Consider the following 21,426-nt stretch of genomic DNA (forward strand, 5'->3'; position numbering starts at 1 on the left):
TGGTACAGTGTCCGGTTTCATTACAAAGTATGTGTTTACTCTGAACTGCACTGAAATTCTCCAGCGAAAACTCAGTTCCTGAGTTGCACCTTCCCACTTGTGCCTGAGGACACTGTAGACACAGGTGCAATTGTGCATGTCTGTGGAAAATGAATTGCATATAAAACTAACAGTATGTCTATACTTTGGCCAAAAACATTCACTGCACAAGCTCTAACAATTTGAACACTCTAAAAGCTGCTGTCAGCATAGTAGGTCAAACCTATTTATAATATATTTAACTGAAATGAAAGACTGCTTAAGGACTGAAGGAATCAAGCATGTGTTTAGAAGGAAGGGAGGGGAAAAAAAGAAAAAGAGGTCACAGCTCTTGGAAATATTAAGAGTCCACAAGTTCATGAAAGCCTGTATATTATGGATTTCATAGCATTTCTAAGGTATGAATGAAATCAGAAAGCAACTGGAGAAAGACATGCTGATGGAGACTAGCTTGTCTGGTATAACATAAAGCATCATATCTGACAAATTTAGTAAAGTATTTAAGCAGAGAATAGAAACAGATGGGCGTGAAGCAACTAAACCACTTCATTTAGGTTTAAGACACCTGTGAAACTGCTGTAGAAAGCAGGTTAACCACAGTTTGAGTAAGTGCACAGCAGAAGCAGCATTCCTCAGTGGATAAAATGACCAGGTAAAAGCCTGGAAAGACTAATCTGATTTTGAAATAACTGTAAAGTCATCTATTAAATTAATCCTACAAGCTTCCCAGAGCAACTATTCAAAACCAATATTCCCCCATGACACTCCAAAATCTCTTCAGAATTTCTGTGAATGCTCAAATCACTTCAGTCAATATCTTTAGCTATTTCCAGAGCATTTACCATCTTGCTTTGTGAATGTCAGTGAAATACATATTTGTGGTTATAGTATAATGATGGTAGAGTGCTGAAAATTTTTAAATGTTTTTTTAAGTATGCAATTTTCATTTATTGCCACTACCTCCCCATGAATCCTCATTATTGCTCCACAGTTTTGTATCCTATAACAAGGACAAAAAGAAAACATCCAGGTAATGACAGAATTATGATTCTACATGGAAAAATATGAAAATAGAAGAGAGAAAACGCATATGGACTTTGTTCTAGAGAAGAAGATTAAGCAGTAATTCAACTGAAGCCTTTTGCTTCAAAGAGAGATGGTAGTAGACACAGTTAATTGTCACTTAACTTCAGAATTCTAATTAAAATGCCTAAAAACATCTGAGTAAAACAAATGTAAGAAAAATGTTATTATGTACAATATAGCAATGGCTAATATGGAAGGATATGTAAGTAGTACACATACCAGTATAAAAACTATGCAAAACCTGCCACAGGCTGGTAATTAGAAGAAAATAATATCACAGTTTATCAGAAGAGACATAGAGAAGTCCTGTTGTGACTAATCTATCTTACTTGAATTTGTCAGCCCCTGGGTAACTTCTGTCAAGATGAATCAGCCATGTGTAGAGTCAGCTCCTCAAGATATAGAACAGATTTCTGAAGTTTTTATCTTGTACATATTTCCGTAGAGCATCTATGCTCCATGAACAGTTAGATGTCCCTGTCTTGGTGATGACTGACAAAGTCTTTTGACAGTAGATTTGCTAACTGTTTTCACTTTTTTTGAATTTTATGCAAGAAATAATTTTAATTCTTTCAGTATCATTAATTTAAAAAGTGTGGAGCTTAGCTGGAAATGACCTCAAAATCATCCAAGTTCACTGTAGCTGTTTAAATTAAGAGCCAAAATTTGGAGCTTAGTTACTGCAATATTCTTCACATTGGAAAGAAAAAGGTCATAGTGTTGTATGGTTAACTCATTTTTGGATGTGAGCTTAACTTGGGGGTTGATACAACGATGAAATGAGACAAAGTAATGATCATTATGGTACTTTCCACAGCAAGGTGGCAGTAGCACAGACTTGTTGGAAAAGTAGAGGATAACCTTCTAAATGAGTTTTTGGATGAGAGCGGAAAAGGCTGACTGTACTATGGGAGAAGATGTACATTGACATTTCCCAAGATGGCCAGTCACTCCTTCCCTGGAGATGGAATGCATATCTTCAAAAAGTCTTAAAATATGCTCAGTATTAAGGAGTACTTCAGAAGCAGCTTGAACAATTAAGCAGTCTTTTTAGGAAAAATAGCAATTATTTGCGTGTTGAAACAATTCACAGAACAAAAATGCCCCTGTGGCAAAGAGATCAAGATGTATTTCCCAACACTGTGTCTTGAGTAATACAGAAGTGATAACTATATGTAAGATGTGTTAAAGATTTATTAAAAAGATTTAGTTAGATCACCTGCTACTGCAAGATCTAGCTCTCAGTTTGTTTACAACCAAAACTTATGATCCGAGTAAAGAATACACAAGGTATTTAATGTTCTTAGGTAAGATTTTGGTCTTTCAAGCCATTCCAATCTTTCTCAGTTGCTATGAGAAAGGCAGTAACTGGAAGTGAATGGTACAAATGGTCTTACAGTTTTTTTAAGAAGTATTTCAATATTTCACATCAGATCCAAAATATTATACTATTCTTTTAGCTTGTAACCTAGATCTTTTCCAATACCACTCAATGCATACTAGATAGCGTGGTAAGAATTTCTTCATGAGGCAATGTCATGACATTGACAATGGAGTAGAAATACAGTAGCCACTGGAAGTCTCCAATAACAATAGAGAAAAAGCACTGGGAAAAACAAACATTCAATATTTAAATACTTGAGTAACAGAGTAATAAAGTGAGACTGTGCACTATTTAATGAGGAAGGAGCACGGCATCACACATTTGCCGCAGGGTAGCAGCATGTATGAAGCCAGTTACCACAGATGAGCTGATGTGCTGGAGAGTCACACCTAAGCTGCTGCTCTGTGTGCGCTCCCCCCTCTTGAGTGGCCATCTGTGAACTAGATTTTCTGGAATAGCATTATCCCCCGTTATTCCCCAGTAGAAGTGGGAACGCCAAGCTGCAAGCTGGCCCTGTGTTATCAAATCAAAGGTCTTAAAAATGATTTGGTAAGCTGCTCTAATTACAGTAACAGAGGGCATGTTGCATCAGTATTGCACATTGGATTTCTAGTGGGTGGCTTTGCTCATTTCCACCAACTTTATGAAAACGATGTCTAGGATAAAATAATCAAATCTCAGGAGGCAAGGTAAAAACCACATGTCCCCTGCATTACACAAGTGCTGAAGGTCAAAGCCTGTAAACTGGTCACACCCTGAAGCTCTTGTCTGAAAGTGAAAATCTTCCACTGTGAAAAAAATTACCTCTAACTCGGTAACTGCAGCTTTCATTATGCAGCGCTATATTGTCTTAATGGCACTGACTGATAATTAAACCGATAGGATCTAATTTTCTTGGTACAGAATGACAGGTTTCTAATTGCCTGACTTCCTTCTCTGTCTATTGGCTAAGTTTTCTGCTCCTTAGCATGGCTGAAATTAGTCACACCTTTTGTTTCCAGGCTGTTCACACACCTGTCACACCTTTAACTCTCTTTTTTTCTCATTGTTCTCCATTCCTTGTCAGACTGTGAGTTGTTGAGTAGCTATCCACACAAACAGTCATTGTCTTTGACACAAGCCTTTCTTCAACTCTCATGCGTAGTGAAAACTGCTGGGCTGGGAGGTTGGTTTTGCTTGTAGCAGCTCTTTCTATTTGTTTTCTTAGTAAATCCTCATTAAGGAAATTATCTTAGTGTGCATTTATTTCCCTTTGACCATGATATTCCTAGAATACATGCCCCTTGGTTGCTTTACTTAGCCTCTCAAAGTTATCTGACCCTTTGGTTACCATTCTGCACTAGGGGGAAAAAGAAATGTCATGGTAGATAACAGACCTGAATGTTTTATCTCATGCTTTCCATAGGAATTATAAATAAACTGTAGCAGCAGTAAAGCGAATTTCCTCCTCTGCCTTCACAGAACATGTATCATAAAATCATGCTGGGAGGCCTTGCTGTGCTAGAGAAGGGGCAGTAGAAAGCAAGCATGAGAAGGTCACTGTGGAAATAGTATCTACATTGCATGTAACTCTCACACAGCAGCAGAGGGCACTGGGCAGGCTGAAGGGTTTCCAGGAGATGCAGTGCAAAGATTGTCCCCAGCTAGGGATGCCCTCTGGGAGCTTGGATCCTGCAGAGCCAGCTGCAATGTCTCCAGCACCACATTTTCCAGCAAGCTCCAATCCAGGCCTCCTCAAACCATTGTGCTGTAGCACATATGTCTGTCCTCATCTGTCCTCTTGAGATGCAGTGCAGTAGGGAGCAAGGGGTGTTGATACTTAAGGGGTTCACTAAGAACTCAGCAGCTGTGCTGGTGCCAGTGAGCTCTCCAGTGCTCTGCTGCATTGGGGGGTTTTGTTCGTTTGGGTTTTTGTTGGTTTTTTTTGTTTGTTTGTTTGTTTGTTTTTTGGTTGGGTTTTTTTATTTTTTTTTTTAAATACATTTGATCTCCTACCAATCTCAGGAGAAAACTTACTTGTATAGAATTTAAGACTATGCTACTTCAGATAAATTAAGAAACAGTACATGAAGTTTTATGTCAGCAAGGCATCAATTCATCTAAGGTGATATAGCCTACAGTTGAAAAAAAATAACAAGATGCAATTAAAACTTGCATTTGACCTGCCTCAACTTTCATTTTCTTACTCCCTTCTAATAAGTTTGCCTTTCTGCCACATTTTGCTCTTTCACCTTTTCGTCTTATGACCAGTGACAGTTTATGGGCCTTTTATCTAACATCAGCGAATATGAATTTATTTTTTTTTTAACATTGTCATCATCATCACTGTAATACAAGCAATTATTAGAAGGCATATTAGAAGGAAAACTTCAAAAATAATTACTTTGATAATGAAATCTAACCAAAATATATTGGTCCAGTATGCAAAAAACTCTGCATTCTCAGGAGCAGATGGGAATGAAAGAGATAGAAGGAAGTGCACAGCACAGACATTGGATGACTGATTAAATTCTATGCAGCATACCATAACAACACAGGCGATATATCAAAATATATAAAGTAGCAAAAGATGCCCACCAGGAAAGGTCCACAATTACAAATAAAACAGAGAACAAAAGAAAAAGTAAAGTTTTTTTGAAATTTGTTTTATTCCACTATAGATCCACCTATTTAGGTACCAACACTAACACAGAACACCCTGAAATGGCAGGGGAAAGTACGTTCCACTGAAGACTCTCAGCAGCAGTAAAGTTTTCTTTGACTGTCAGTACAACTATACTAATCTATTCACATTAGTTTCACCTGATTGCCTGACTTAATGCAAGACTCAATTACTTCGGGATTAACACAGCAGTAAATTAAAATTCTGGAGGGCTGCTCTGCTCAAATTCCTCTAAGTTTCCAAAACTCTACAACTTCCCACATACCACTTCGTTAGCATAAGAGCTAACTCAACAGACATTATTTGTGCAATTTTTTTGTTTCTATACCACTGCTTAAAAACAAAAAGTCTTGATTAACTAGGCAACTAGAATGGCTTAACTGAAGAGTGAAGCCTTCAGGAACATCAAATAGCTAAGGAAGTGTCTTTTTTTGTTGTTGTTTTGGTGGGGATTTTTTGTTTGTTTGTGTGTGGCATTTTTTGTTTCTTTTGGTTTTTTTTTGTTTGTGTTTTTTGTTTGGCTTGTTTGTTTGTTTTTGTATTCAGTCCACTTTTTCACTTGTCTGGAATCAGAACTATTGTCCTAGTATCCTCTGTGGGATAATATATATAATGATAAGAAATACAAAGTGCTCACCGTGACCATGAGTAACAGCCAATATTAACATCCCAGTCATGTCTGTGGACCCACACTATACAAGCAGTTTAAGCAGTCAGTGTGTGCTGTAGAACAGCAGGACAGTGGTGCCTTAGCTGCAGGAAAGTGGGACAGCAGCTGCCTTCTGGTCCACATATCATGGTTCTTTCTGCCACAAAAATCAAGAAGGAATACTGGTATTGGGTCACAAAAATAGGTGGCAACAGACACAGTATACAGAACCAAGACCTCAGACATGCAATCTAACCAGCTGAGAAGCAACCTTTAGTTAAAGGTTTTCCATTGAAAATTCAGGGTTGAAAGGCCTGTTCAGTCCTAGCAATAATAATTTTGCCATGTGCCCTAGCATTTTTGCTGAACAGAGCGAACTACCACTCACCTTAAAACTTCTGTCAGTGCCACACTGTTTGGTAACTACCATATCTCATCTCTAGCAGGAAGAAATTGTGAATCACATGCATTGGCCTGCTTTTTATAAACCTTTTCCATAACTATTAAGTAAGAAAAACTATTTTTTAAGTATTATGTATAAGGATATTCACTTACATATATAGTTAATAGAGGGTTATGATCCCTGGCCCGTCAGGCTACAGGAGCAAGTGATTTACAAAAGATAAACAATATATATATTTATGACCAAAGGAATTCAGTAAGTACGGGCCAGTCCCTCAGTGTCTGCTAAGCAGAAACGTCCATACTGAGGATATCAGCATTTCTAAAACCAGTCTGCTGCTGGCCAGTCATCCTGGGAAATGCCTTAAGACTTGTTAATGTGATGATAAGGTTTATGAAACCTCAAATAAACTTAAATCTAAATGGAGAATACAGGTATAATGAGGGCTGGGCTGTCTCCAAATAAAGAAAAAGTTTTGTGGAGTCAACAACCCAGTGTGAGTGCCTTTGGGGCCTGCCGATGCAGCAGCACAAATGTTCTGACAGCATTATAGCTGAACAAAACATAGGCACCTCTATTTGGAGCTGAGCTAAAGTTCATAAAGCAATCCCTAAGCATTCACTTAAGGGGGTCAAGTTACAATCATAAGGTGGGACATCCTTGTCAAGACAGAAGCAGTGGACCCACCACCCACCCCATGACAGCACAGTTCTGGAAACTGCAGAACTGGTGACCCACTTGAAAAATTATGTGGCTAATTTCAAAGCTCCTGATAATATTTCTTATTCAACAGGTGCAGAAATGGGATCAAAACATAAAGTGTACTTTGCAGGATGTGGGGAAAGGCCAAGGGAAAGAAATATTGCTGTCTGTTGTCTGCAAGGTGTTGGTTTACCAGACTCTGCTTTACCATGCAATACAAGATAACGCACATGCCATGGACACTGCCAAGGATGGGAATATTTGTGTCATCTAAGCACACTTTGATAAATTAAGTTTGCCTAGTCTTCATTTCTGTTTCCGCCCATAAGCAAGTCCTTTCGTGGTGCACAAATTTGAGAATGAAATAATATTATTTTGCTTCTTACACAAGTCTGAGTATTCTGTAGTAAACAAATTTTCTACACACTGCATTGCAAAATCTCTTCGTTCTGTCAGTTCAAGATTATGTAATTTTTATTTTTTATTTCAAGGTTAAGTAATTAACTAAACTATTGGGCATGTCAGCACTGGGGGAAGGATGGAACAGAATGCCTGAAACTGTTTTAATTATTCAGTTAGTAAGTTAATGATATTAAATGCACATGGAGGATAAAGCACTCAAAAGAAAAGCCTTCTAGAGGAAAGGAAAGAGCGGTAACTTAGTCACCTACGCGACATAAAATCATGAGAGACAGCATACTAAGAAGGCATCAGAAATGTAATGACTTGGCAAACAGAGTAAAAATCTTGAATTTCTGAGAAAAAAAATCATCAAGGATAATACACCTTTATTGCTTTGGTTCGTGACAAGAGTATCCTAAATGTTTCGACTTGATTTATCAAGAAAATTTCAGTGAGAGGAAAATTTGATCTAAAACGTATTATCCTGTAACCTGTACAAGATTTAATGCCAACAAAAACACAGGCAACCATAATGTAAGACAGAGCTTCCAATGCTTTCTAACTCACCTGATGGCAAAAATTACACACTGTACAGAAGAGCATAATAGAAAAGGATGCTTGTGGGTAAAATCCTTATAGAAAGATTGCTTTCTGAAGCTAAGCTTCTACACAAACTGGCATTTGGAACCTTAGAGGAAAGAATGGCTAAACAGTGAGTGGAATCAAAGGTGAGCATCAAGAGAAAGGAAAATTTTGTCAAAAAATACAGCTTTTTTTTTGTATTCTGTGAAAACTGGATATATTGCAGATCTGCATTTTTTCACTACAGGGAGGAAGAACAGGTTTAGAATTATTAAATGTTTGGAGAACAGGAAAATATAAAACAAGGAGTAAAGTCAACACCCCCTGGTCCTTTTCTGTTGTGTCATCTTGTCATACGAGGAGATCAAGTTAGTCAAGCAGGACCTGCCTTGAATGTTCATCTTTTCCTAAATGTATCTGTCTACGTTCAACTTCCAACCACTGAATTTCATTGGTACCTTTTCTGCCAACTAAAATGAATTCCCAAAGAAAAAACACAACTGAAATAAGTTTAATAACTTCTGTTACTAAAATTTTTCTAATGAGAAACTAAACATGGCCTTGTAACCACATCCTTAAGAAGCTGAAACCAGTGAAAACAGTATAGTGCTTTAAGCCCAAACAGGGATTTGTTAGTTGACTCACTTTCAATTTGTCCATTATCTCCAAGAAACAAAGTGAACTTATACACCTTATTTACATAGCCATGTTTCACTCCTCACAGCATTTGCATCCCTCGAAACTATAATTACTTCCCAAGATGAACAACACAATGAGGAGTGCAAACTGTTCTCACCTGCACAGGGCACACAGACTGTTTTCTTTGCTCCTCTGTGCTCACCAAAACCCTGTATAACCTTCTGAAAGTGACTATGTAAAGGTGGTTGTCATGTCTAAGTTTATTTAGGTGGCTTCAGTGTGCAAAACTGGTAGGCGTTTGGTAGTAGTGGACACTCCAGAGTGGGGACAGCTGTTAAAAAACTGCTGCCCATGGCTAAGTCCATTTTGGAGCAGAGGAAATTTTTAATTAGGAAGGAGCAGCAGAAAGAGAGAAGGAGAGAAAAAGAGAGAGAAAGAGAGAAAGAAAGAAGGAAAGAAAAAGAGAGAAAGAGAGAGAGAGAGAAAGAAAGAAAGAAAGAGAAAGAAAGAAAGAAAGAAAGAAAGAAAGAGAAAGAAAGAAAAAGAAAGAAAGAAAGAAAGAAAGAAAGAAAGAAAGAAAGAAAGAAAGAAAGAAAGAAAGAATTGCAAAAAAAAAAAAAAGTATTATGGATCTACTCCAGATTCCTGTACCACTCCCCACCTCAGACGCTGCAAGAGCAGAAGAGTGGGGACTAGGACATTGGGAGGAGATGACTGAAGATGTGACAGGTGAAGGAGTAAAGGCATTTTCCCTAAATGCCTCTTAACTGTTTGCCTTCCTTAGTTCTTAATACCTGAGTGAGCGATTATACTATGTTAATTGTCAGTAAAACAAACAAGGGAAATTTCCTGATTTACCCACTGAAGTGCCTCAGCTGGTGTCAGGGCTCTATTGCTCAATGTCTGCAAGGTCTAGGAAGGAATTCCAGTGGGGAAAAAAAAAAAATCTACCACCATTTTTGAAATAATGATTTCTAGTGGTTTCTCAATCAGTGGACTAATGGGACCTGCTTTAAGTCATTCTGGCTCACATTTACAAAATACATGTTTTATTACTAGACAGTCTGAATAGCTTCCCTAATTACATTCTGACACCCTCACACATTAACATCACTATCACTTGTCATGTTACCACATGATAACTCCACAGGTTGAAGTCATGGATGAAGGGCTTCTTCCTTGACACTGTGCATGAAAGTGCCTGAACCAAAGAGCGTCATTAGTGGAATAAATTAGACCTCTTTATCAAAGTATTTAATACTATGATATACTTTCTAGAATAAATGAAGCATGAAGACTCAATACATGTATCAAGCGTATATATCATCCACAGATTAAAAGAGTCTGACTGGAAGTTTTGATGAAATCATTATTGAACCAATGCTTATTTCATAAGAGCTCAACCTTTCAGCCTTCAATGAGTACAATTAAATGGAGACTCTGACTAAACAATTACATCCCCTCATTGCTTTCTATTATCCCAGATACCAAATGACTCAGAGCCCAGGGATGCGGGCTGTGGTGGTGATGCTGATCTGCATTTCTGGCCATCTTTGTCTGTGCAAAGTGACACCAGCTTCATTCAGGAGACATGATTGTGTGAAAGAGCAGTGGAGGGAGGAAGGAGGCATGTTGGGAGGCTGACAGAAACCCTTGCAATCCTTTCAACTATCAGTTGTATCTCCTACTTTGAGCAAATAACCTGATAATATAAATTTTATTCAGTTCATCAACTCATAATTAACTGCTTCTCATGGACGTTGAAGTCTCACAGCTGGCAAAGTAGTCAGTTTCTTAGGACAATTTATCAATCATAATCCACCTGCCCCTCTCACCTATGCCAAAAGGAAAGACCAAGTGGCTGCTAATACTGCCACCAAGAGCCAAGCTGCCTGGGTCAGGTGGGTGGGTAGTGACAGAGTACCTAAACGGTCAGCCTCTGCCACCAGTGAAGGGCACTTTTCTCATCCAGTGGCAGCTGGAATGTAAATCAGATTCTCAAGCGTTCTCTTTCATCTTGGTATGCCTTGTTAACATTCTGCCTCCTAAATGCTAAAGATGGTTTTACCCATGCTGTGGAGAGGTGGTCCATGGAGAAAAACTGGTAATAATTTCATGGAAGAATGACAAGGAGCAAGTCTTTATAGAACTCCCTCTAGAACCAGTCTCCTGTTGCTTGCTTTCCTAAGGTGCCTGAAGCAGGAATTCCTGCTGCTGCAGACTCAGAGGAAAAAAGAAGGAACCACACTCTGCTTAGTCCGTACATAGGGGTTAGTAGGGAATCCTTCCAGAATGCAGGACTCTCCCTTTGACCACTGTACTACTATATAAAAACATGGGTCATTTTTACTTTAGCTTTAAGAACTTGTATCAAATTAATGATAAAGATGTCTACATAAACAAATGGACTTGATGCTCTGAACGCTCGCAGTTTCTAGAAGTACCATATTTGGGGTCTGATTTAGACTCACTTTTCAGCTTTTATTTTAGACTGGTGTGAGCATCCTTCCTCCTTCTCCAGATTTTTGCTCTTTAAGTGTTTATGACATCACACCACTCAACAAACTCTGTGGCCATTATGAATTCTAGTCCAAGAGACAGGTACCCAATTTCTAAGAAACATTAAAATCTCTCATGGAAAATTTACTTAATGGATTGTGGCAGATCCAGATTCACAGCATGCTAACTTAATCTTAATTCCTTCCTTCTGAACAATGCACCGAATGCCACCCAATCTTCCACTCTAAGAGCAATGCCTTTGCAATTCCAACTGGTTGTACACTCACAAGTATTTTCCCCATCAAAATTTAAATTGTTTATCCAATTTATGGGTAAACAAAGGGGCTATTTTGATCATTGAATGAGTCTTTTATTAAAACAATACCTATAAGAGAATTGAGGAAATTCGGTCCCACTGTGAAGTTTCCTTTCACAAACATTAAATTATGTTCACTTTTAATCTAACCATGGCAGACATTTTTCACAGTGACATACAATTTTTTTCATACAGTTATCAATTTTAAAAAGGCTCTCAAATGTAGGCATGCAAAAAATATTTAATTTCTGGGTCCCACATTAAAAGGAAGAAGTCCTTGTAATAAAAGTGGGAAATATCTGAGACCCAAAGCTCTGTTGCTGTTTCACAGGCCATAAAATCGGATGGTTTTGCTGGCTCACTGTGCCAATGAGCAGTGTTCACTTCTACTGTAAGGCAGGTAAGATTTAACACAGATGTAGTCTTTGTATATAGACTTTGAAGCACTCCTTACCATGGAAATTTTGTTATTTGTCTTCAAGATAAAGTATGAGTGTTTATCTCCTGTATGTAAAATGGTCATTAACATGGTGGTCTTTCTCAAATACTCTTTGCAGGTACAAGAAGTAATTAGTATCATTTAATAGGATACTAGCCCTAGCAATTGGAAGATGGGTTGATGATAAGGATACAATTAGATCTCCTCCTCCTCCTTTCACAATGATCTCTCATGACCTAAAACTTCTCTTTCTTACTTTGTAGAATATTTTTAAACCTTTAGGTATCTTAATTTGGGACTTCCTTTTCCTTTTGAGACTATTTGAAGCAATGCAAATCACTGTAAATCATGGAAAAAACCTTCTCCAGAATTATGTGAAGAGTGAAATCAGTGATGTGCTGCAAGTGTACATCTGTAGATGATTGCAGATGATTGCACCCATGAGGCATGTGGAATGATTACTAGCTGATGTTACAAAAACCTGAATGCAAAAGAATCTGTACAGTGTGGAAAGTGCAGGTAAGGAGGAAATCTGTACAGGATCCAACAATAGTGGGGATTCTGGCACATTTGCATCTATGAAGCACCCTTTTCAACAGAACCCTATGAATAGACCCCTCTGCCAACACCCTCAGTGTGGCCCTGATAGCAGTTACTGCCATGTTAAATATTGAGTAAAGGTAGATGCACACTCAGATAAACAGTTAGATGTAAGGTAGAAGTACTTGTCATAGCCCTCCAATTCCCAAGACTTGTATGCTCGTATTTAATTCAACAATTATATTTATGCTTTTTAGGTGCAAATACTTAAACAAATATAATCATATGACTAATAATTTTTAAAATTAGTAGTGTCTGTTCACCAAAAAAAAAAAGTAATTTTTCTCAATATTTAGCTCAACTTGTCTTACACACTTCATAATACTGTCACGGTCTCAGCTGCACCCTACGCAATTAAACATGGCTAGGAAAAATACAGAGAAGAAAAGAACACAATCAGAAAGAAGAAACAGGCTAGCTGTGAACATATCTGATGCTCCCAGTGGGAGACAAGGCTGAAGGCTGTTCTAAGATGAAGAAAACATCAATCTTTTTATAGAAGCCTGAATCAAAACCAGCTAAGAAGTCTGAGAAAGAGAAGAGCTTGACAGTACCATACAGGTACAGTCAATAGTGAGGAACTTTGCTACCCACGTCCACACAGGCTTCCAAGCCTTTCATTCATATCCTTTCTCTTACTTCCATTCAGCCCCACACGTAGTGCTCAAAAAATCTTTCAGGCACCCTGAAGAATAAAAGATTCAATTTTACATTAAGGCTCACACTGTTACAACACCTACTTAAGAAGTCAAGTTCTGTGTCAAACTGTTGGAAAGAGTAGTTGGGTTTCTACTGAGTTCATAAGCAATTTACTATGGGAAAGCAAGAACTTCCTGTAGCCTCCCATCAGGTGGAACCTGAAACAGCTGAAGTCACCTCACCTAGAGGGGTACCTTATTCTTTCCTTACTATCCTTCCTCCCGTTTCAGAACTTCAGAGACAAAAGGATTTGAGGTACTGAAAGCTCAGCTAATTGACTCCTGTTTCATCAATTCTTCAGTTTCATGAACAGTTATGAGGTAGACCTCTGTGATTTTTGCTTATAACTTTTCCAGAGGTACTGCCAGACAGAACTTCCCTGGCTTTTAGTAACTGCGCTCTCTTTAGAGATTACACTTGCAAAATTGGCAATACTAATTGGTCTTTACTTCATTCTACATGCAATCTAGAAATATGCACATTGAAGGACAGAGGCATTAGCTGTAGATATATGCTGATGTGGCCTGTTTTGGAAAATGATCTTCACAATCACCTTGTGTAAATATCATGTTATTAATATATATTAAAGGAGACAGGCACTTGACAACCTATGGCTCAAATCTTCCTGTATCGTTGCTGTACAAATGTGGAATGGAGGCCAGTTTTGTAAAGAGAAAGGAAACACTTGATGGTCTACATCTTTTAAAAGGCTTTTAAAGTCTTTTAACACTGTCTTGCCATGACAACACATAGGAATATGGCTAGGTGACACTGCTCTGTGATGTGTGCAAAACCATTTGTTAGGTGTCCTTATGAGCAGCTATTAATGAAACACTGTTAGAAAAGGAAGACTGTCAAAGTTCCAGAGACTAATCTTGGTCTGGTTCTATTTATTTCTTCACTCTTGATCAGGTTGATAGAATATAAATGATACTCATGTAATTTCAGATAAAAGTAAGATAAAAGGCAGCACAAGTAATCAGGAGGAGAGATTTAAAACTCCAAAAGATCTTTCAAATTGAAGAAATAGTCTGGAAAAACAAAAGAAAGTATGCTATTCAACAGAGACAAGTGTAAGGGTCTACATTTTAAAAGAAATAAGTAAATAAAAAAAGGATAGGAAACACGGATGGCAGCTCTTTCAGTAGGACACAAGGGCTGTAATAAATTAGAAAAACATGAATCACCCACAACATGCTGTTCTGAAAATGGAAAACATCTCACTGGGATGTAGAAATTGTAACAGAGCTTAAAACCACATAAAATTATGGCTCTACTGGGGTATTCTGACAGCACTGCATTTCAACAAAGTGTTGAATCAGCCAGAGAAGGTCTAGAGAAGGACAGTAAGAACAATTCAAAGTATAAAATGTAAGTCTTTTAGCAAAAGACTGAAACATTTAGAGCCATATGGAAGGCATAACGAAAGATGCAGAAATGCTTATTTTTAAGGTTTTGTCTATGCCAGTAGTGAATAAGGTGAGAAATTACTATCTTAAATTGCATAAAGAAGAAAGATTCAGGTTATGCTTTAGGAAAATCTTCCTAAGAGTACAGACAATGAAGCAACACAGTAAGTTGCCTGGAAAGATGATGAAGTCTGTTTCTCATCAGAAGGAGATGGTCTAAATTATCTTGACAAGATGACTTCAAGACACATTTATCAGTAGTCTATAACTATGTTCTTCCTTAAACAATATGTATACGCTTGCATGGAAACATACATAAAACAGATAAACAGAACACCTCAGAACTAAAAATAGAAAACTTGAGAAATAAATATATTTTATTTATTTGAATAAGTACCAAAACGAACACTATCATGTTTCCAACTTTCATCCTTTAAAGTCAAAGCTAATTATAAAAGTGGGACCAAGGTATGGCCAAAATCAAGGTATTTTCCAAATAGGAAGCTACCTAACTGGTATATTCACAGCATTAAAAACTCTATTAACTTTTATCTGATTAGGACAGCTTGGTCTTCACCCAGCAATAAAATTGTAAAAATCCCTTCTTTTTTCTTTCAAGAGAACAAAAATAACAGAAATGATCAAATATTCATAGCTTGTACTTATATGCCACAAATTAAGAGTTACTAATTATAAAGTAGTTGTAAAACTGCTATATTCTTGTGATTTTTGTAATGATAGGATTTCAGGATCCAACAGGACAGGCTGCATCATAATAACTGCAAATGAAATACAAATGAAAGTACAATAAAATAGTATAATTACACAGAAAAGATTTATTTCATTACTTACCTGTTAACTACATACAAAGGTGCAACACAAAAAGGATATTTATAAAATATTGATATACGTGATGGTTATAATCCTGTTTGTAACAGTCCTAATTTGAGGAAGCTTATTTAACATTTTGTAGGAAAGCTTCTGTGTCTTACTCAGTATTTTAAAGTTTAGTAATAAGCCTTCAATTGATATTCAATTTAACTTCTGGCTACTGTACTTAGAGGTGTTATATCCTGGTTACCTATTTCTAGACAAAAACAATTTATCAGCTACAGGTCTCCTAGGTCTATTAGCTATCTCTGACCTTTAAAATGCAATACTCAGAAATACACATTGATAAGGCATAGGACTATGACTCAGGAGACCAGAGTTTCAGTCCTGATTTTTTAACCAGTTTTGAAGGCATCCGTGGACAAAACATTTCACCTGCCTTTGCCAACCTGCCCCCATCACTAAAAACAAGCTGGCCTCCTTTATTTAAGCACTCTGGGTCTCATTCAACTCTTCTACCCATTGAAGCTTGTCTAAGACATTGCAACTACTTTTCCCCGTTGACCAGGTAGGCAGCTAGAACAACACCCTTCAATGCCACTAATAATTTCATATGTCAAGTTAAGAAGGGTGATTTCAATCTGAGGCCTAATTATTCTGACAATACCCCTATCTTGTGCTCCCCTTCCAGTGTGAACTCAGCCCATGTTCTTCCAGGCATGGCAGTAAATCTCAAGGTTGACTGAGAGATCAGACAGGATTATCCTTTGAGATCTACAGAAGAAAAAAATTATAGAAAATTTGGTACTATTGATAGTGTTATTCATTTAGCAGTACTGGTACAAATGGTACTCTTTTGACTCCCACAGGGAGTCAAAACAGAATGGTGCTTGGTTGAAATCAGGTTTTTCTCCCTCTCACAAGAAAAAATAAAGGACATAAATGGGACTTTTTGTTCAGAAATTATTTGGTATTACAGAGTACTTGTTGTAGCAGGACTCTGAGACTTTCTTGTAACTCTCTGGCTCATAGTGTATATTCAGCAACCTGAATATTTAGGAACCAACTGAAGCAATTTCAGCTGTAAAGACTTTCGATACTCAAAAAAACTTTTTGGATTGCAGACATTCAGTCATTAAATCTTTTCATTACCTTCAAATTCAGCTGAGGCCAGGATAACAGTCTGGAGCTCAAGCCAGAAAAATGAAAAGGAAAAAAAAAGCTTATCAGAGTCAAAGAGATGCATCAGAAAGAATTCAGCCTGTGGGTATGTTCTGTCATTTGAAGGTACTTCCCTACCTGTCCTGAAATGAAAATTTACAGCTGCAGACTCCTGTTAGACCTCTGTCTGTTAAATAAATGTGAGATAACCACAACGTTCTGACAGAGTAACTGCATATTTTCCATTTGGATGCAGATCTTGCCACGGCTGCCCATGCTCTTGCCACCTTTCCTGCTTTTGTGTTCTACACTCATTTCCTCATGGGGATGGCACAACACATTGCAGCTGTCAGAGAACGTATTCTCCTGGTAACTGCAGTGATTTGCACAGAACACAAATTGCACCAGTTTTGCAAAATCTGCCTGACTCTCAATGATTTTTCTGGCTGATGTTCTGACTTACACAGTTTGGATCAAGATTGCCACAGATAACATGGTATCATTTTTTCTCCCATCTTCTCCTTAGTAACAAGATGATTATCAAAGTAATTCTGGATGGGGTTTTTTTTGCATGGGAATTACTACTAAAATTAGACAAACAGAAGGAATTTTATACTCTAAAATGAATCAAAAATAAAACACAGAAATTAGTCATCACATTTGCATACTGGTGATAATCAACAGTTGACTCCTTATAAAGACATTGTTTTAAAGTTATTTAAATCCTGGGATCCCAGGCAATGTAAAAATATATCTTAACTGCAAAGCAAATAGCACAGCCTCTCCTTCTGGCATGTGCTCTACTTGAGTAGAATACTGATTGCACTTGATGTCTTTTCAGTACAGACATGAACTATCTGTTCCATTCATCTCAAAAACATTTTAAAATGGATACTGAAATGGATTTTACCAGTAGGACAGACCTATCTCATTAAAGCCACTGTAGCCCAGCTCTTGCCTGCTTAGTCCCAGATCTTCAAGGTCCATGCATTTAAATCCAGGTGGGCACTGGTAACCTTCTTCCAGCTCTCTGGAACAGTGGGTGTCTGGGATAGCTAAATTATTCCAGGTTACATTTCTGTGAAAAATACAAAATTAAGTTGTTACATAAACTCAGCCCATAGCAAAACTACACATCTGAAAGTGTTGAAAGTGAGAGGACTAAAGTGAAAAGTTCATCAGCAGTTATTTTTACTATCTGATGTTCTTTGGTATACGCTGTTTTCATTAATTAAGCACTTATTGTAAAGAGCAAGCTAACACTCTCCTACAACTTCAGCCTTAGGCAATGACAGTACAAATACTAACAGCAGAAATTTCATACTAATGCCTAGAGATCCCATAAAAATGGAGACTCTCCAAGAAATGGAAGAGTTAACATTCAGCTGTTCCAACTGCTCTGTAATGCAATTTGGACACGATGTTTCAAGCTCCTTTGCAGATCCTGAGAGTGTGTTCAACTGCAGCCAATATTATGACATTGACTTACAAAGGCATTACCTGTGCTTGCTTTGACACTCCTTAAAAGGATCCTTGTGGATGACTTGTCAATCACCTGAATATGTATTCAGCTTCTTGTAACTTAGTCAGGACAGGTTTCCACCATGGATGAAGGGTCACAGGAAAGAAGTCAAACCATTACTTGTGTAGTGCAATTAGTATCTAGGCACTGCTGAGACTGAAACAGATCTGATTTACTTCTAGGTCAGTCCAGCAATGATTTAGTAGAAGAGGTGAAAAAATTTGAACTGGTTTGAATTGGTTCAAACTGATTTATGTAACTGACCGTTAGTAACATTTTAAAATAGAAAGATCATGAGACAAGGGACAGTGCTCCAACACAGTGACACAGTGTTGGTCATTTTTCACTGTTGTCAGAGGCTGAGCATCACTTGTTTTCCCTGTTTCTCTGGCAGCTGTGGTTGAGCTGTTGGAGGCTTTGTCACACTGGGCAAAATGGGAATTTAGGTAGGCCCAGAGCTAAGGGCCATAGAAGCTAAAAGGAGAGGGACAAGTTTGTTGCTCTCTGTTCTATTAAATATATGCCTCTGGCATGTACACATAAATACGGGTTACCTAAGTACTCCCAAACTTTGGGAAGGAGAAGCTCAGGCAGTTGATTCCCCCTAATCACTTACAGTGCCCAGTTAATAATCACAATACACAGTCCTCTGCCAAAACCAAAGACTGGTCACCCCATTTTCCCAGAAGTCGTTTGGTTAAGAGGCAACCTCAGCAAACCATCCCACCCCACCCTGAGCAGGTCCCTGTCAGGGTCTGCAAAGCCACACAGCACAGAAGTGGGGATTCACATCACTTGTGCTGTGGGGCTGCTGGGCAAACCAAAGAGAAGAAAGGTCCAAATAAGGCTCCAACTCTGCTGAATGAGCACACAGCTAAACAACAACTGTTTTTCTCCCTGCTTGTATTCTCTCATCCAGCATATGAAAACCCTGATTTTTGGTTCAGGCCTAGGGCAATTTCAAATCAGATGTGAAAAGCTAATCACAGTGAGTTCTGGTCTGAGAAAAAAAGTCAACACCATTTTCCATTCATGTTCAGGTTGATTTTGACCTCCTGGTTACAGCACAGACTTTTGGTATAAAAACACCCAAAATGAATTGCTGAAAGTTACAAAAAAATGTTGTAGTATTCACCCTGTTATCCCAAGGCTTTAACCAGTGTCTTAAAATATATCATTTTAATCTTGCTTGTCCACAGAAAAGGGGAAACTTTTCAGCCTGCCCTTTAGGATAATTAGCATCTTATTGTTTTTCTGAAGTCCTTTTCCTTTAATCTAACTCACAGATGCATTTTGACAACTAAATTGGGTGAACAGAAGCTTTAATTACTTTATTTTTATTGCTTTTATGCACTGCATGGAATGGCAATACATTAGTTGAAATCTGTCGGTGTGAAACCAAAGCTTCCTACAAAATTTTTCCTAAGCAATTATAAATGCAGATAAATAACTATTGTCACATCTATCCTGTAGTCATTTCTTCATGATACCAGGGAGACATATATATCTGCATGGATGCACACACAGACATGCACAGTTCCAGATGGAGTTTTAAAGAACACCCTGAAATTTACAAATGTGCATAACTAAAAATACAAGATACACAAGCATATGTGTATTTGTTCCACTTTTGTAAACATGCTCAGCACATGTCACTCAAGTATTTAAAAATTAATCTGTGCACCCTAATTCCTTTAAACTAGAAGATGTTAATTCATACCCAGTTGTATGCTTTATGTTAGATTTATGATACTGCCATCCAAAAGTCATTATAATATATAGGACTAACATAAAACAATATTTTACATATATTTTTAGAAATTAAGATTAATTCATTGGCTCAGGCAGATTCAGAACCCCAGTAGCTAATGAACACTGGTACACTGGTAGTTAATGAACTTCACATCATGGTTTGCATTAGAAAATCCCTCAAATCCCAAGAGGCCAGCAGTGTGAGGGCATATTATTAAAAGCATTGCTGGCTCAATCACTGCAATGAAAAGCATTCATTTAAGTGCTTCATTTAAACCTAGACCATTTTTTTATTTAACCTCCTTCTGAAAGAAAAAAAAAAAACTGACCCCATGCATTGAGTATGATTTAGGGTAAAAATGAAGAATCTCTGCTTATAGCACTTGTACAGATACAGGCCTTTTTGGATCACTGTCACTTGGCAAATTGTGTTCTGCCTCTAGACAGTAAATAAGCATAGACTCACCAGATGTTTTCAATATAAGATGACTTAAATTTTATTCCTTCATGGGACATACTCAATATCAATTAAGTACTGAGATACTGATTCAGCACATACCTAGTTTTAAGCATCTCAAAAGTTCAATTAGGCAATGTGCTTAAATGTCTTGCTGAACAGGGTGCCCAGATAAATTTATGAACAAGAAATAATTCATCCCAATAGACCAACAATATTTCTATGCAGAGTATTCAATGTCTGTGGAGTGCAGCATCAACCCAACAAGCGAGCTGAGAAATTAGTTCTCCACAGGAATGCCAAGGATGCAGAAGGAGATAATTGACTCCACATCACTTGATAGGCATCCTTCAATAACAAGATTGTTGCAAAAGACATAGGACTGTTACTCTGACATGTTTTTAAGTGCCTGAAGAATGTTATGATTACATACATGTGTACATCACAGGAAGAACCTGAACTGTTATCTCTTGGGAGTACAGTGCCTCTTTTCCATGGCATCTGTTACAAAACTGGTCTTTCAACCACTGTGTGATGTGAGAACAATCTCTCTTTTAGTACCTTCTCCTTATTAGGGCAGTTCTTCAAAGAGGGGTTTTGACACCTTAAGAGACAAATTACCACGGTAGCTTCTAGCTTCTTGTTTTCTGCCAGCCTGACTTTCTCTGTTGAAAATAGAGATGGGGAAAAAAATGGGATTTTTTTATTCTGGTATTCTATTAATTTTCTAAGATATGACCAGAAAGCTATTCAAAATTAGCAAGCTTCTTATGTAGTTTCCAGATCCAGAAAATTTAAAAAAACCCCAAAACTAAACCTAAGAGGTATATTTATTGATAAGGTAATAAAAAAAATCATTTCAAATGGTCAGTTAGGTAAAGAAATTAATAAGTAAAAATGACTTAGCTGGAGCTGAAGGATTTTCTGCATTTGTTAAAAGGAACCTCATGTCTGTCCCTGTACAAAACCAGGCACTGCCCAGCTGCTGACTGGAGAGCTACTGCATGTTAAAAATACCACAGCAGACATAAAAATGGCTGGTACATCATGAAGCAAATAAGTAGTAACTGTGCAGCTTCCAAAGAGGGAGCAATACATTAACTGGGGTCTCAGAGGAGTTGGCACTGATTTCTGTGCGATCCATTTTCATTAGTGACCTGGGGGACCTTATGAACCCAGCTTCATCAAAATCA

General features: G+C 37.7%; 1 protein-coding gene across 4 annotated transcripts in view; it reads right to left on the reverse strand.

Annotated features, from left to right (window-relative positions):
• Positions 1-21,426, reverse strand: part of LOC121673370 (sodium leak channel non-selective protein-like) — an 85,646-nt gene that overhangs the window by 16,333 nt on the left and 47,887 nt on the right. For all 4 annotated transcript variants that reach the window (XM_042046631.1, XM_042046630.1, XM_042046632.1 and 1 more), the window contains one exon: positions 17,426-17,580. In XM_042046631.1, coding sequence (XP_041902565.1) covers positions 17,426-17,580 — 155 coding nt within the window. The remainder of the gene's footprint in view (positions 1-17,425; positions 17,581-21,426) is intronic.

Source organism: Corvus kubaryi, unplaced genomic scaffold, assembly GCF_017639235.1.
Source record: "Corvus kubaryi isolate FWS band 111438036 unplaced genomic scaffold, C.kubaryi_AGA036_p1.0 65367, whole genome shotgun sequence".
NCBI classification, from domain to species: domain Eukaryota; kingdom Metazoa; phylum Chordata; class Aves; order Passeriformes; family Corvidae; genus Corvus; species Corvus kubaryi.